The sequence below is a fragment of the Carcharodon carcharias genome, chromosome 6, assembly GCF_017639515.1.
Source record: "Carcharodon carcharias isolate sCarCar2 chromosome 6, sCarCar2.pri, whole genome shotgun sequence".
In the NCBI taxonomy this organism is placed as follows: Eukaryota; Metazoa; Chordata; class Chondrichthyes; order Lamniformes; family Lamnidae; genus Carcharodon; species Carcharodon carcharias.
In genome coordinates, this window is record NC_054472.1 from 72,977,574 (window position 1) to 72,992,409 (window position 14,836).

The 14,836-nt window shown below is 39.9% G+C and overlaps 1 protein-coding gene across 2 annotated transcripts in view; it reads right to left on the reverse strand.

Annotated features, from left to right (window-relative positions):
* Window positions 1–14,836, reverse strand: part of stmn2b (stathmin 2b) — a 54,820-nt gene that overhangs the window by 1,658 nt on the left and 38,326 nt on the right. The window contains exons 1-4 of one of the 2 annotated variants that reach the window (XM_041189894.1): window positions 13,307–13,359; window positions 11,300–11,395; window positions 9,954–10,132; window positions 5,648–5,839 (exon numbers count right to left, since the gene is read on the reverse strand). In XM_041189894.1, coding sequence (XP_041045828.1) covers window positions 5,648–5,839; window positions 9,954–10,132; window positions 11,300–11,395; window positions 13,307–13,322 — 483 coding nt within the window. In that variant the 5' untranslated portion in view covers window positions 13,323–13,359. Of the gene's footprint in view, window positions 1–5,647; window positions 5,840–9,953; window positions 10,133–11,299; window positions 11,396–13,306; window positions 13,360–14,836 lie in introns of those variants that run through there. The other variant, XM_041189892.1, reaches the window with a different exon arrangement.

The following is a 14,836-nucleotide window of genomic DNA, read 5'->3' on the forward strand; positions in this document are numbered from 1 at the left end:
AATCCTGCCTGTTGCCATTTTTAGCATTCTGTCCCCTCAAGCAAGGAGGCTGCTTAAATATGCAGACCAGGGATGCACATTGGTTTAATGATTTTAAGGTATTAGAGAGTGAAACTTGTGCAGTGCCTACTCTGCTCATTTGTACCTGTCATTAGGCTGTTGAGCAGCCTCAGCAGCTGTCCTTAGGTGGACCACTGGGGTTTGCTCAGAGAACAGCCCAGAAACCTTGCAGTTTTTATTTTTGTACATTCAGGAAGAGCTGGACTGCTTCTCCTGGGTCTACAAAAAAACCCCAGCTCACTGCATGCCCATAAGAGGCCCTTCCCATGGAACAATCACCCCCTCCCCCTTCCCGTCCCCCTACCAAACCCAGCCTGTCAGCATTCTCAGTGTGGGATTTGGCTAAATTCCTATCTCCCAGAGCCAATAAGCTGCAGCCAGGAATTCTTCTGCCACCCACAATTCTCAGTTTGGGTCTCCAGATGCTCGCAACAGCTGCTGGCATGGACATGCCACAAGGTTTGTGCCTATTTCAGGCAGCTAACGTTTGCCTCTCTCACTAAAGTGTTTGTGTTTATTTGGCATCTCATTGGAATGGGCATTTGAATGGGATCATCTTTTGAAGAATTTTGTCTCATTTCATCTCTGTGAACACCTCATTTTTTTGTGTTATATTCCAGGGTGTGGAGAGGGAAGAGATGCACCTCGGGACAAATCCAGTTGCCAATTACTGTGCATCCTTTCTACCTCCATGTCTGCCTCTCGGACAGCATGGTGACGGTAAAATAGGCCCCACTCATTATTAAACTCATGTCTGTCACTCCAGCTAATATTGAAGGAGGATTGGCTTGGTCACAGATGGGCTGGAGCAAAAATAAAAATACTTTACAGAAGAATGATGGTATAATCACAAGTTTTTTTTTAAAACAAAACCATAAAATGACATAGCCCTGCCTCAACCATGAAGACAAGCAATAGAATCAGTTTTATATTCAGTTCTCCATTCTTTCTGAGCAGTGGCTTACTATTGTTTCATGCTCCACCTAGTGGTGGGCTGTAAACTGACAAACCCCAGTCAAGCAGCTTGAGTGATAGCAGACATTAAAACTATAAGGCAGTACACTATTCAGCGCCTCGAGCCTGCTCCACCATTCCATATGATCATAGCTGATATGATCTTGGCCTCAGCTCCACTTTCCTGCTTACTTCCTACAACCCGGACACAGGCAGATTAGACAGGTGCAGGTTTTTGGTTAAAAAAAAAATGTTTATCTCAGCCTTGAATATATTCAATGGCTCAACCTTTATAGTTCACTGGGGTAGAAAATTCCAGAGATTCACAACGTAACAGATCTGACTTTTGCCGGTAGGGGGAAGGGGGTAAGGCATGATTCACATACGAGGGAAACCCGAACTCACAAGGGCCATTTGAACTTAGTGTCAAGTTCAAACAGGCCCCACATTGGCTGTTGCAAGGGCCTTAACCGATAGTGCAGGAGTCCTGAATTGATGGGAGTAGGGTGAAGGGTGGGTAAAGTCTATTTCAAATGTCATGATCTGAATTTTAAAAAAATCCTCCACTCTAAACATTATAAAAACTAGGATCAAGCAGTCAAGTCAGTGTTTAAAAAAATCCTCTGCTGGACTGCTTTGATTGACAGATCATCTGGTGTAGGTTAGAAAAGAAATGACCATCTCTTCATGCAGTTTCAATAGTGGTTTTTGTTGACATTTACCAAAGGCTATTATTATGTCACCATGAATGATTGGCTGAGTTTCAAAAGCAACAATTATCTTAGCAGGGGGTTCTGAGTTCGCAGTTTGATTGACAGTTTAAAGCAGCTATTCAAGGAATAGCTGCCTTTGATGTGGGGTCTGAATAGATATTTGTTTTTATGAGAGATTAACCACGAGGAAATTTAAAAGCTTTGAATGGGTTTCATGAATGAGGTTTTTTTTCCCACTAACAACTTTGTTTGAGTGAAAGCTGTGTTAGGTTGCTAGAAGTTTATTTTTTTTCATCTCTATGTGGCTCCTGAGGTCTGCCCATGGTGGAGACTCAGCAAGTGGTTATGGAGGTGGCATAGGGGGTGGCTGGGCAGCATGAGTTGGCATGGAAAGTATGAGGTTCCATGGGGAGTGAAGGGGTATGAAGAGTGAGGGATAGTAGGCCTAAAGTTTCTAAAATAAATGGGATGGAGCCCCAGAAAACCAAGGGAGGCCTGTGAACCAGCCCACCTTGGCATTTGCCCACCTTATTGGCCACCTCTGATCTGTTTCTGAGGTTGGAGGACCCATTTCTATCCTGGTCCCATCCCCTCAAAGCAAAAGTTAGGCCTTTTAAACCAAGGTGAGTCTGCCGAGTTGGGAAATTTCCTGACTCGAGCTACCTCGGTAGCAAAAATCTGGCCCTATGCTGGAAGCTTGCCAGTGCCTGCAGACATCCTGCAGAATGTCACAGTCCATAAAATATCAGAATGAGATCCTAAGGGCAATTATGGTTTCTAGTATGATAGCTGCCATTACTTCCAATGATTGACTGTGAGACACCCTTAATAGGCCCATAGAATTGAGCTTTAAAGACTTAATTGGAACTATTTGTGGTGTGTTCTCTAGCCAAACATTAGCACAAATGAATCTATGGCCACCAGCAGTGAGCTGCAAGGAATGGTTGCGAATGTTTCCACTTCTCTAGATACTGACATTGCTGTACCTTACCTGATGCCAGCACACAAGGAACTTTAGGCTAGGGTCTTGCTACTTTTGCAAAGCACAAGAAAGACACAACTGGAAGTGTGTCCTTCAGGAGTCCCAGCACCCCTTTCAGTCACTGAGAAAGTACCAAATAGAAGTAAGAGATTAACAGCATCAATTAGCAAAGAAGTAGGTAGAAGGGGTTACTCCATTGGTCTTGACCATTCTTGGTCTGTACATGGATCTGATGATGGGACTTTCCACTTTGCATAAGGCACTGAAATTTTCAAATTCTAATCTAAGGTACAATCATAGAGTTAAAACAAAAGCCCTTTACATGATTTCACAGCCATGATTTAATTAGAATAGATAAGGAACATGTGCCTTTGAAGTCAGTTACCTTAGCCTTTCTGCTGCAAAAACACGAAGTAAAAACTCACCCTTAAATGGTTTAGGGAAATTGGATTTCAACATGTCCTCCATAACACTTCTGATGGATCTACAATCTTTGTTGTACCTAATCTTTGCTGTGAAGGTTGAATGCTGGAGAGGTGTCACTGGCTGCAGTGGGTATCCAATCAATCAACCTAAAACTATGGTCATGCTCATCAATGTTGATACAGTTAATTGTACAAAAGCATCATGCCAGCTTCCTGCATCACATTCAGGATTGGGTGGTGGGATTCCTACAATAGCTGCATATTAATAGGAAAATACCTTTCTATAGGTGGCATTCAAGGAAAGTTGTCATCTGGGCCTTCTGTTACTTTCTGTAAGTTCACCGTTCATTTGTTGTTGCTTTTCATAGGGAAGGATATAAATTGTAATGTCAACCTGAATAGAATATCTACTGCCTTATTAACTTAGTGATGCACTGTGAAATGGCTATGCATTGCAGGTCACTGAAAGTAGCATGATACAAAAGGGCCAAGTTTAAACTATCCTGCCCAATGGGGAGGTGACTGGATCGGATGCAATGCTGAATTTACACCCAGGCTAATTTTACTCTTCACTGACTTCACTGGAGTGCAATATTAGGAAAGGTGTAAAATTGCCTGGCGATTTAGGTTAAAATTACCCCGAAGATTCTGCTGTGGTCACTTTAACAACTGATAAGATCTTGATCCTTGTAGATATAAGTTTCTTGTCTGTGGTAATGAATTTCTTTATGGAAAAATCTATAAACAGAGTGGAATGGACACTACTGCATTGAAAACAACCATTTTCGTAGATACAAGAGAAGGTTTACCATTGGGAATTCATCTCTCCATTCTAAAATTTTTATTTCCCCACAATGCACTGTAAATGACAGGTGATCTTTTCAGTGCAGCTCCTGAGAGCCGCAACCAAAATTCACCATCTGAACAAGTCTCCAGGAGTATGTGATAAAGATTTCCAATAATGGCCTCCTCAATGTGGTAGCCACTACTAGGACTGTTCTTACTACCACTTATATGGTAGCAGTATTTCCTGATCCGGGTTTTGGGCTGCTAAATTGTGTGAACAGCTTGGCCACATCTACCAATTTCCTTACAGCACAATTGGCGGTAATGGTGAATGGTGATTCTCTCGGTGAAAGATTCTGATGCCATGTGATGGGGCTGAATCGCAGTGGTATAATACAAGGGCCTATACATTTCAGTAATGATGCAAAACGGTCAGTGTTTGCCTTCATTACTTCACTGAAGTAACTTCTGGAGACTGGGTGTGCACAGAATAACAAGGAAATCCAGAAGGTGCAGTCAGTGATCCTAATTTCACAATTACTGATAAACACCTTCACCAGCCCTGAAAAGCTAATGTCATACTTGTGGAATGTCAAATTCCTCTATTATGATTAAAAAGATTACAGTTTAATTTTTTTTCCATTTTAAAAATTGTTTATCTTTATTTCAGCTTCTATATTAATCTAATCAATCTGTTATTTGGCTGTCTGAATATTAAAAGTGAAGGACTTTAAGTGCCTGGTTAGTTGTCTGCAAGTATACTTTAATATGATTGGTTGCCTACCTCTTTGCTGACATCACTGCTGCTGAATTCCCTTGACTCGGTGCCAATTATAAGCTGCCATCAGGAAAGGGGAAAAAATCACGCTACAGAGATCACCAAATCATTGTGGCAGTTTTTTTGAGGTCAGTGGCACAGGTCCATGTTTCACCACTGACTGCAAAATCTGGACCAAGCCCTTTGTTCCCTCTCTTTAGCACCACAAAAATCCGCCAATAAACAGACAGTTTAGAAAAAGAAAGCCTATTCCCGGGTAATCTTCTTCAGCCCTATATTCTAGGAAACACCTTGCTTACTTCTGCCTCTGTCCTTCCACCATCCTTTCTTCTACCCTGCTTTACCACTGATGGGAAAGCCTTCAGCCCTTACGGCCCTGCACTCTGTTTTCAAATCAATCTATCTCATCGCCTCCTACCCCACCTTTAAATTCTTGTCAAAATTTGCCTATTCAGTCATGACTGTGATCACCTTCCATAATGTCTATACCTGCTCTGTTTCTTTCACTTTTCTGTAGAGTGTCTCTGATTTGAAAGGCATGTAAATTGTTGAGTAAAAACGAATGTGGAGCAACATCGTACGAGGACATGACGTGGGATGAATAATCTCCTGAAATTTATGAACACATGCCATCAGTGCTAATAATAAAAAAAGAATGTACTGTTGTTCAGAGCTTGTGAAGCTTTTTAAAATTGTTGTGAAGTATTTGAATTTAGATATGAGCAAAATTACTAGCAGGCAGAGTATGTGATAGAGACAGATAATTTTCAACTTCATTAGCTGGGTTGTAATGTGGAAGAGTGGATTCATCACAAAGGGATGGGAACCAGATTAGGTTGACAACAGGTGGTCAATATACTCTACTACATTCCCACCTAGGCAATGAAGTTGAACATGAGGGAAAGTATAGCTGTAGATTGTGTTAAACAAATCTCTGCTCAATATTTACCCTCTCGCGGAGACGTTCCATAAGAGCAGCTAAATGAGCCTCGCGGTTTTCCTTGTTCAGTTCCATCTTAATGATCAGTTTTTCCTCTGCAGTCCTGCTGAAATTATTATTCTCTTCCATAGCCTTTTGCAAGACCTCTCGCTCGTGCTCTCTCTTTTCTGCAAGCTGCTTAAGAACCTGGGCCTCCTGGGACTGCAGACAACAGAAAATATGGCAACTCTGTTTAACTATGTGCGTATGTGTACACATCATTGAAACAATACTGCAAGGTGCTATAAAGTATAGGATTCACTTCTATTTTTCTTTTAAAATGATCGCACCATCTTCTGTGTGCTGTGATTCACTGAGTGACTTATTAAGTTTTCTGATTATAAATTGCAGAAACAACAGTGTACAGATTAGAAAATGATTTCAGTACAAAACAAGTGTTATTAGTTAGTGCAGGACACTATCATAGAAGTGAAGCCACATTCATTAGTATAAATGCAGCAAGCATAAGTCGTCTCAATGGAACAACTGTTCTCTTAAAGTGAAAACTGAAATCCATAAGCTGGCAAATCCATCTCCAATAAATGGATTCAACTTCATCCATAATTACATGCTCATCATTAAATAAAGGTGTTTGGCAAAAATCTTTTTTCATCAGTTTATGAAAGCAGCAATGATGAGAATTTTCTAAAAGCAAAATGCACCATTTCATCCCTTAGGAAGCAGTGATTACAATATAATTAGGTTCTTTGTGAGAATAGAAAAAGTCAAAGACTTGATCTGTAAAACACTAATTGTAGGGCAATTAAAAAGAACCTTCCCTAGATTAGATAGTAGGGAAATTGGTAAACTGAGCAGCAATGAGAGATATCTAAAATCACAACTGGAAAGAATGAAAATCAAGAATATGCGAACAAGAAATGAAAAGGAATGTGGTGAAAGGGCTGTTGAATATGTGGTGAAGGAGCTGGTGAATAAGATGATCATCAGGTAATAAAATGGAAGGAGATATAAAGTATATAGGAAACTGTAAAAAGGAAGACCATATAAAAAAGAACCTAGAGGACAATGACACTGTTCTCTGCAGGAATATTAACAATAAAAGGATAGACAAAATAAAGTTAGGACTGTTAAAAATAAAGTGGGAAGTTTGTAATGGAGAGTGAGGGGAGTAGCAAAAATAGTTAATAAATGCTGCAGGTGAATTTCCTCATGGATTCTCAACTTCATCTGGATGAAGTAGGGAGACCCCAGGAAAACAGCATAAACACCATTAAGTATGAAATAAAAACAAAAAATGTTGGAAAACCTCAGCAGGTCTGACAGCATCTGTGGATAGAGAAACAGAGTTAATGTTTCGAGTCCATATGACCCTTCTTCAGAGCTAAAGGGAAGTAGAAATGTGACGGAATTTATATATTTTGCTTTTACCATTAAATATGATACCCCCTTCAAAAAAGAAATCAGGGATAAATTGGGGAATTATAGGCCAGTTTTTACTTCATTGGTCTTCATTGGTCCTGGTAGGAAAATCATGGACTGGGGGTACATTCTTTTTATTCTATAATCAACTCATGCTATCCATGACTTGGAAGTACTTGACTAAGCAGAATTGAATAGAGGGAACTTTATTTTCCATCTAATCTGTATTTACATGGTGCTTGGGGCATTTGATACAAGTAGTAATGCTGCTAAATTGATGGTTTGTCAATCAAAATACCAGTGTTCTGGCTTTCTATGCTTATGTAATAGTTGATCTCCTGTGGTATTCCTCATGGTAAGTTATAGATTTTGTAAGAACAGTAGTATTATGCAAAGTAGAATTACCAGGTCAATGGTGGGGGGAGGGGGGGGGGGGGAACAGTATTATTATAAACAGTGTGATATAGGGGGTATAGAATCCTTATTAGCAAATGTGTCACACTGAGGGATCACTGTATGCTTATTAACAACATGTTACAATGAGCAGTGCTTTAATCAAACATGTTATAGCATGAGGTACTGTATCCCTTTGCTAGTCTTCAAACATTGAAACTTGTTCTTTAAAGTCCGCTGACAAAGTATGGCACTGTGTGAGAAGCCACCAATTTCTCATCGTCATTTACATAATAAATGCAGTGTCACATTACCAACAAGGGTCGAATCTATTTTCAAGTATTCATGAAGGCTAATTATGTCAAAGGCAGTCATTAAATATGTAGTTAGCTAATGTGCCAAATTGGAATGAAAACATTGTGAATCTAACCTAATAAGGTAATGAAGCTGCAATGTTCTACCAGTGTATTATTCACCCCATCTGACTTTCAGGTACATTGTTACTTTTTGAGAGATACAAATCAAGCAAGTGAAAACGCTGCCTATGTGAATTTCTCAGGAGCTTGTTTTAGAAACCTTTTTGAAAGTTGATAGAATTAAACATATTTCAGACAAATGGCTGACCAAAAATAAATTAAATTGTACATGACATGGGATTCAGGGTGAGAAGAACAGAACCAAAGTCACGGTATAGTGAGGGGTAGTATACTGCACATAAAAAGTGTTTATGTTTTGCATTAAAGAAATCCATAACAAACATATAGATTGGCAAAGGTGTCAGGATATCAGTTGGTCTCATCTTCCTTGGGATAGGGAGGATGGTCCTGACTGCTGGAAACAAGATCCTAAAGGATGAGGGAAGAACAAGATTGGAATTGTCGTCAAAGCCCCCATTATCGAGCAGACTTCCAAAACTCATTATTCAGGCGCATAGATGAATAAAAACGACCTTACACATTTTTCTTACGAGCAAAGTCTCCAAAGTGAAATTAGCTTTGATAGCAACATTAGAAACACAAATACACATCATAAACCATACCCAATTTGGCATTAATTGGTACAAATTGAGCTGCTTCATTCAGACACCTAAAGGGTAGTTTAAGCCTAATCAACCCAATGGGACCAGGGAGAGCTCGAGTCGGATGCCTGTTTTCTCACCTTGCCTGATTGTACACTCCATGGAGTTTGAAATAATGAGGTCCGTTCTACAGTGTCACTACGAAAAGTAAATGGAATATTGGCTTCAGTAGGATTGTGCTGCCCTTGGTGGATTGCATCAAAGTTGTTGCCATTTTGATTTTTTGTTTAAATCTTGGTTTATGATTTTAGTTAACCGTGAGCTGACATTAACTACTACAAATATTGAATGTTTGACCACCGCTCCTTGGGAATATAATAAAACTGCCTCTGCCATTAAAACAAATTATAAGCAACTACAGTCATTAATGTGTAGCACAGACTCTCAGTTATTATCATTATTGCATTGGGCCTTCAGCAACAAACTTTAATTTCTGAGTTTGGTTTCATTTTTTTTAATTATGTTTGATGTATGGCCCAATAACATAGCTCTCAGTCAAAACATTAATCTGGAATTATAATATACAATATTATTCCCAAATCTGGTGTTAAATGTTCTTGCATAATGGGAATTGGCATTTTTGTTCCTAAATTCACTATGATCATAGACATCATGCAATGATGAATGGACCTGAATTATTCATAAGTAGATTATGGGCAAGACTAAAGGCAGGCTCAGATTGGTTGAGAACTCATTTTACTGACACTCAGGCCTTTTCCCTTGGTTCCGTTGAAGTTGCATTTGACTTAGCAGCCTCAAGCACCAAAAGAAATTGAATATAAACATTTTAATGAAGATTTAAATGACAACCAGAAAGCACTCTAATCAGATGGCAGAAATATACTGAAAGGTTTGCGATTGGTACAGACCTGCTTTTATACACAAAACATATCAACCCATCTTTCAGTACCTGAATCATGAGCTTTTAATCAGTTCTGTAGACTTTATAGAAAAATGAGTTTGTTGGCAATAGCCACAATATCAGTAAGCAAGGTATACTATTAAGTAATATCATAAATTTGAGTTAACACAAAATATCACTTTTCTTAAATTCTCTCCCCTATCCCCTCACCCCACCTTGTTCTCCTGAAGGCACTACCTCAATTAAGAGACTGTTTCAGGATTCCAATGGTTGTCCCGTACCTCCCTCAAATAACCATGTTGGAATCTGTACAGTGAGGATTGGTGAACTTCCAATAAAGGGAATCATGATAGGTCGAGCACATTCTGTCCTTACCTGACATCCATATATGCATAGTAGGCAATTGTAACATTCTCATTGCCAGCTGGCTGAGGCGAACTAACTTCACACAGACCAGGGATTGAACTCCAATTTGTATGGCCACATGCAGTCATCAAGGGAGCCCTTCATTTTTTTTTTGCAAGTGGAATTATGTTTGGTATGACCCAAAGCATTATTTTTACCTTCCTCCTGTCTTCAGCAGCCTCAAGCTTCTTCTGGATCTCATCCAAAGAGAGATCCTTCTTCTTTGGAGGAGAGAGGGGGCGATCCAGTGCTGGTGCTGCTTCTGGAGAAGGTGGCTTCAAGATCACCTCAAAGGACTGACCCGAGGCACGCTTGTTGATTTGTTTAACTTGCATGTCTGAAGAATATTTAATATAATGTAAACACATGCATTTTACAATAACTATTTTGCATTGAATCATTGCATTAATTGAAAACAGCCCTAATATGATTCTGTGCATAACCAGAATGAATAGTGCCCAAAATGTCACCACATGAATTGAATGAAACGTCAGTTTATATCTTAGGGCAGAATTGAAGAGCGGGCAGGCGGAGGCGTGCCTCCAATCGGTCCGTCATTTTACATGGGTAGGCCGATTAAGGCCCTCCCAGTGAGACATCCACACGGAAGTGCTACGCGCTCCCTGTGCGGGTGGGGGGGGGGGGGGGGCCATTCTCTCGACCGAGAGCGCACTCTTTCATACATGCGCACAAAAGAGTGCACTCATCTCCCTGAGGCAAAGTGCTGCCTCAGGGAGATTGGCTGTGCGTTAAAAAATATTAAAATCAGAAAAAAAATTCCCTGACATGTCCCCTCATGTGACACTGTCACATGAGTTGGGACGTGTCCGTAACTTTTAAAAACACTTTAATTAAATTTTTAAAAACCTACATGAAACCTCATCCCGCCCGTGGATGAGGTTTCATGTTTTTTCTATTGCCCGCCGGGGCTCGTGGCCTGCCCGCCAACCTTAAGATTGGATGGGCAGGTCCATTAATTACTTAAATGACTCTTGGCCATTGACAGGTTGGCGGGTGCACAGCTGATTTTGTTGAGCCCCCACCTACCTGAAAATTTAAATGGGGTGCTGTGATGTCGGGAGTTCCGCCTGACCTCACCATGTGTCAGCGAGCAGGCCCCGCCCCCCCACTGGGAAAACCCTGGCCCTACTTTATCCTAATAAGCCCAAGTTATTTTTACACAGTTTGGTTGAGTTTAATGCTCATCCTTGCCCTACACAGTAACATTTTCCTGGCTTTATCACATTATTATACTGAAAAGAGAAAGTTTTTTTTTAAAGGAGTGTGGTTATCTTTACCGAATGGTTACTTCTTGAGGGCAAGTTAATTAGCAGAACAACAATAACTTTAGGGAAGTCAAAATGGCTCCATCTGAACGACTGTCAGAAAAATAAAATCCATCCGTTACTGTAATTGGTTCTGTCATCTCTTTATATTTGTTACGAGTAACTGATTCCTGTTATATTGATTGAACAGAGATTTCCAGTCATGAAGAAAGACTCACCATCATAGTTATAGAACGTGGCAGCATGTGGTTCAGAATAGAAGCAGGAACATATCAGAGACAGCATAGAAAGCTCCTTCATTTTCTCCTTATATGCTGCAATAAAACAAAAGCAAACATGATTAACTTGCAGTTTCCTTAATTACATAGATGGCTGGCAGAAATTACAAGATTAAACACAACAGAACTCTGAGAAAGGACAGACTAAAATAAAGGGCCATCTGTCACTTGTTCTATGTTGTTCTTTCAGAGTGCTGACTCTTGTTCTGCTATTATCACATTCTGCTTTCTTACCTTTATGCCACCATCAGCACCTTCTTCAGCCCTTATCACTACCATTAACACTCCCTTTGTCTTGAGTCCATGACATTTTCGTCAATTTCTCCTTAGCCCCCACCTATTGCTGACCTTCTTTCCTGCATTACCTGCTCCAACTCTCCACCTCAAAAAGTATAAATTCCATCACTTTCTATTTCTCTTTAGTTCTAAAGAGGAGTCATATGGACTCGAAACATTAACTCTGTTTTGCTCTCCACAGATGCTGTCAGACTTGCTGAATTTTACCAGCATTTTCTGTTTGTCTTTATTTCAGACTAAAACTAAATTGTATATCAGAATTACATCCAGGGGGATGACTATAACAACGGGAACAGGCCAAGACTTGATTCAGTAAGAACTTGTTTGTAGTACGTGTCATTTAAAAGTGTGATTTAATTGTATTTAGGGAAATATCCCATGCTTATATTTATTATAAAAAATGGCAGGGTATTTCAACTGAAGTTGCCACTTTATAATCAATAATATCAAAAAGAAAAAGCAAAGGTCCAGAGCCTCTGTCATGGCAAAAATAGTGGAAATGGCTGGAAGTTCTAAGTGTGCCCCACCGGCCCCACCCCAGGCACTTCCTATTTTTGTGGGGGCAGGACTGGAGTCGGGGCGGGAGCATTTAAATCACCAACTTCCTCCACTGAAGTCAGATTTTGAAAGACGAGGAGTGTGAAACCCAAAATGCATTGATCACGTCAGGTAAGAGCTGGTCTGAATGTGGTGGGTTTGTTTGGATAGCTCGGACATTACCTCACCTTCTTCAGCATTCAGTTTAAATGATGATGGGGATGACTTCCGATACTAAAAGTTGCAGGATCAATTTTTCAGTCATTAAAAATCTGCACCCACCAGGTCAGAAAGCTTCACAGAATGATGAAAGGGCTCAAGACTCGTAATTACTGAGGGAGCCTCAGTGGCCATTCTCTTCTGTTTCTAATCTAATGGTTATATAGAGCCCTGTTTGTGGGATATTTTGCTCTACAATTAGGAGTTCAGTTCTATATTTAATAAACTAGCTTCATTTTGCAGCACTGCACTGATAAGTATCTATCGCTTTTAACAAAATTAGCTTCCTTTCTTGACCATATCTTTGGGAGGCATTTAGATGCTCTGCGAGATTCTCTACCACCTACAAGACGAGTACGAATAGCAACATAGAGTGACATACTTCGTGGACTTACATGTTAATCTGATCAGCATACAAAAAAGTGAACAAAAAAGTTTCCCCTTATTGAAAAGTGCACTGAGTTTTGGAAAGATTATGTAAACCTCATAACTTAAAGCAAAAAATAAATGTCGTTTAAATTTCAGATAAAGACAGGGTGATTCTAGGGATAACCTGTTACGGGGCTATTCTGTTGCAGAGCTGAGACAGTAGAGGTTGCTGTTCCATTCATTAAAGCCAGGCAGTGAAGACTAGAACTAGAGCTTAATCTGAACACGCTTATAAACATTTATTTACATTAAAAACATGCACCTTCAAGTCCAACTGCTACAGCTTGTCTGATCCTAAAAATGGGAACTCAAGTAATTCCCAGTTAATCCTCAATGGCTGAATACCATCAAACATTCAATTCATATACAGTTAACAGATTTCTCTCTTTTAATTAAATTTAGACTTATGTACAACCAAAAAGGCCATAACTTCCTCAGAGTGGCAATCAGTGTTGGATTACTTACTGGAAATTTCTTCCATGCCTGTCTCGCCTATACCTTCCGACTCAAGCTGGGTGTGATCCAGGCAGTGCAGTTGTCTCTAAAGCCCAGTGTTGCAGTCCAGCAGAGACAGATTGAAGAAGGACACGCCCCCTTGCAGCAGGGGTGGGGAAACAGTGTCAGGTGTTGGTGGGGGATGTCTGGTTGGTCAGTTTGGGGGGAATCCCATGGGGAGTTGGGAAGGGGTTGGGTGCGGAATACCGTGGGGGGAGCAGGTAGTTGGTTGGGGGGGGGGGGGGGGGGGGGGGGGGGGGGGAGTGTCCCATGGGGTGTGTCAAAAAAAAATCAAAAACTTCCATTTTCTGTACAAAGCATTACATTCTGTCACAGCCCGTTTCTTTGAACCCTAACAATTTCTTCAAACAGGCAATTTTTTTAGTCAAAAGTCTGACAGTTGGTGGCTTGAATCCACCCATTTAATTTGAGATTCCCTTTCTCTCCAGCATATGTTTAAAGCTGGCAAGATCAAACTGTAACCATTGCTCACTCACTTTTTGTTGAGTTGACATTATCCCACACTGCACAATTATCTACATAGCATTCAATGGATATGCTAATCTTCAGTATGTCCATTGTACAGAATATGACTTAAATATTTGACAAATAGAATCCCATATTCACTGCCTCCACAAGAGCCTGTGCTTCAACAGCCAGAGTACCATCAACAAACGTTTTTATTTTCTGAGCTTCACGATCTAAAAGGACAACATCTCCCATTCTCACCCATTAGAAATATTATGAAACCAGCTGCACTAGAATGTTCATGAAGATAAGCATGTGAAGCATCAATAAAATGATTAGCTGCATGTTTTTTTGAGTCTCCTGTAAATGAGAACTTTATCCAGGTTTTATTTTCTTAATGTTCTCTTTACCTTTAAAATGTTGTCTACTTTAGGGTATTTCTAGTACTTCAATTCTAACACATTCAAATGGCATTTGGTCTAGTCTGAGTGTCCAAACCAGTTCAACTGACCAATCAAGATTTGAAATTGTTCTGTCCCTTCTTTTGATATGATGCTATATTTCTGTGATGACTTCATGTGGTTAACTGGGATGGGAACATAAAATTGTTGATTTAAAGTTATTCCACTTAATATCTACTTAATACTTAATATCTAAACCAATACACTTAAAAATCTCACAAGCCTGACTCTCAATTTTAAATACCTGTCTAATCTTTAGTAGTAATACATTTCACAAATCCTGCATCACTACCCCATAAGAAATCATTAACAAGCATCAAAAAGATGGCAACATATTTTCCTTTATACCACCAATAAAACATTGTGAATCTGCCTTTGGTTAAAGACAATTTATTTTCAACAAAACAGACCCCAAGGAAAACCATACCTCAGAAGCATCATTCAGACCATACACACGTTTCTTTCATTTCCAAAGTTTTCCTTCTGCTGCCACTTTGAGGCAGGTTCAGAAACATTTCTCTCTCTGCCTCTGCTCTGTTTAACCTACACTCCCAGTGATATGTAGTCAAAA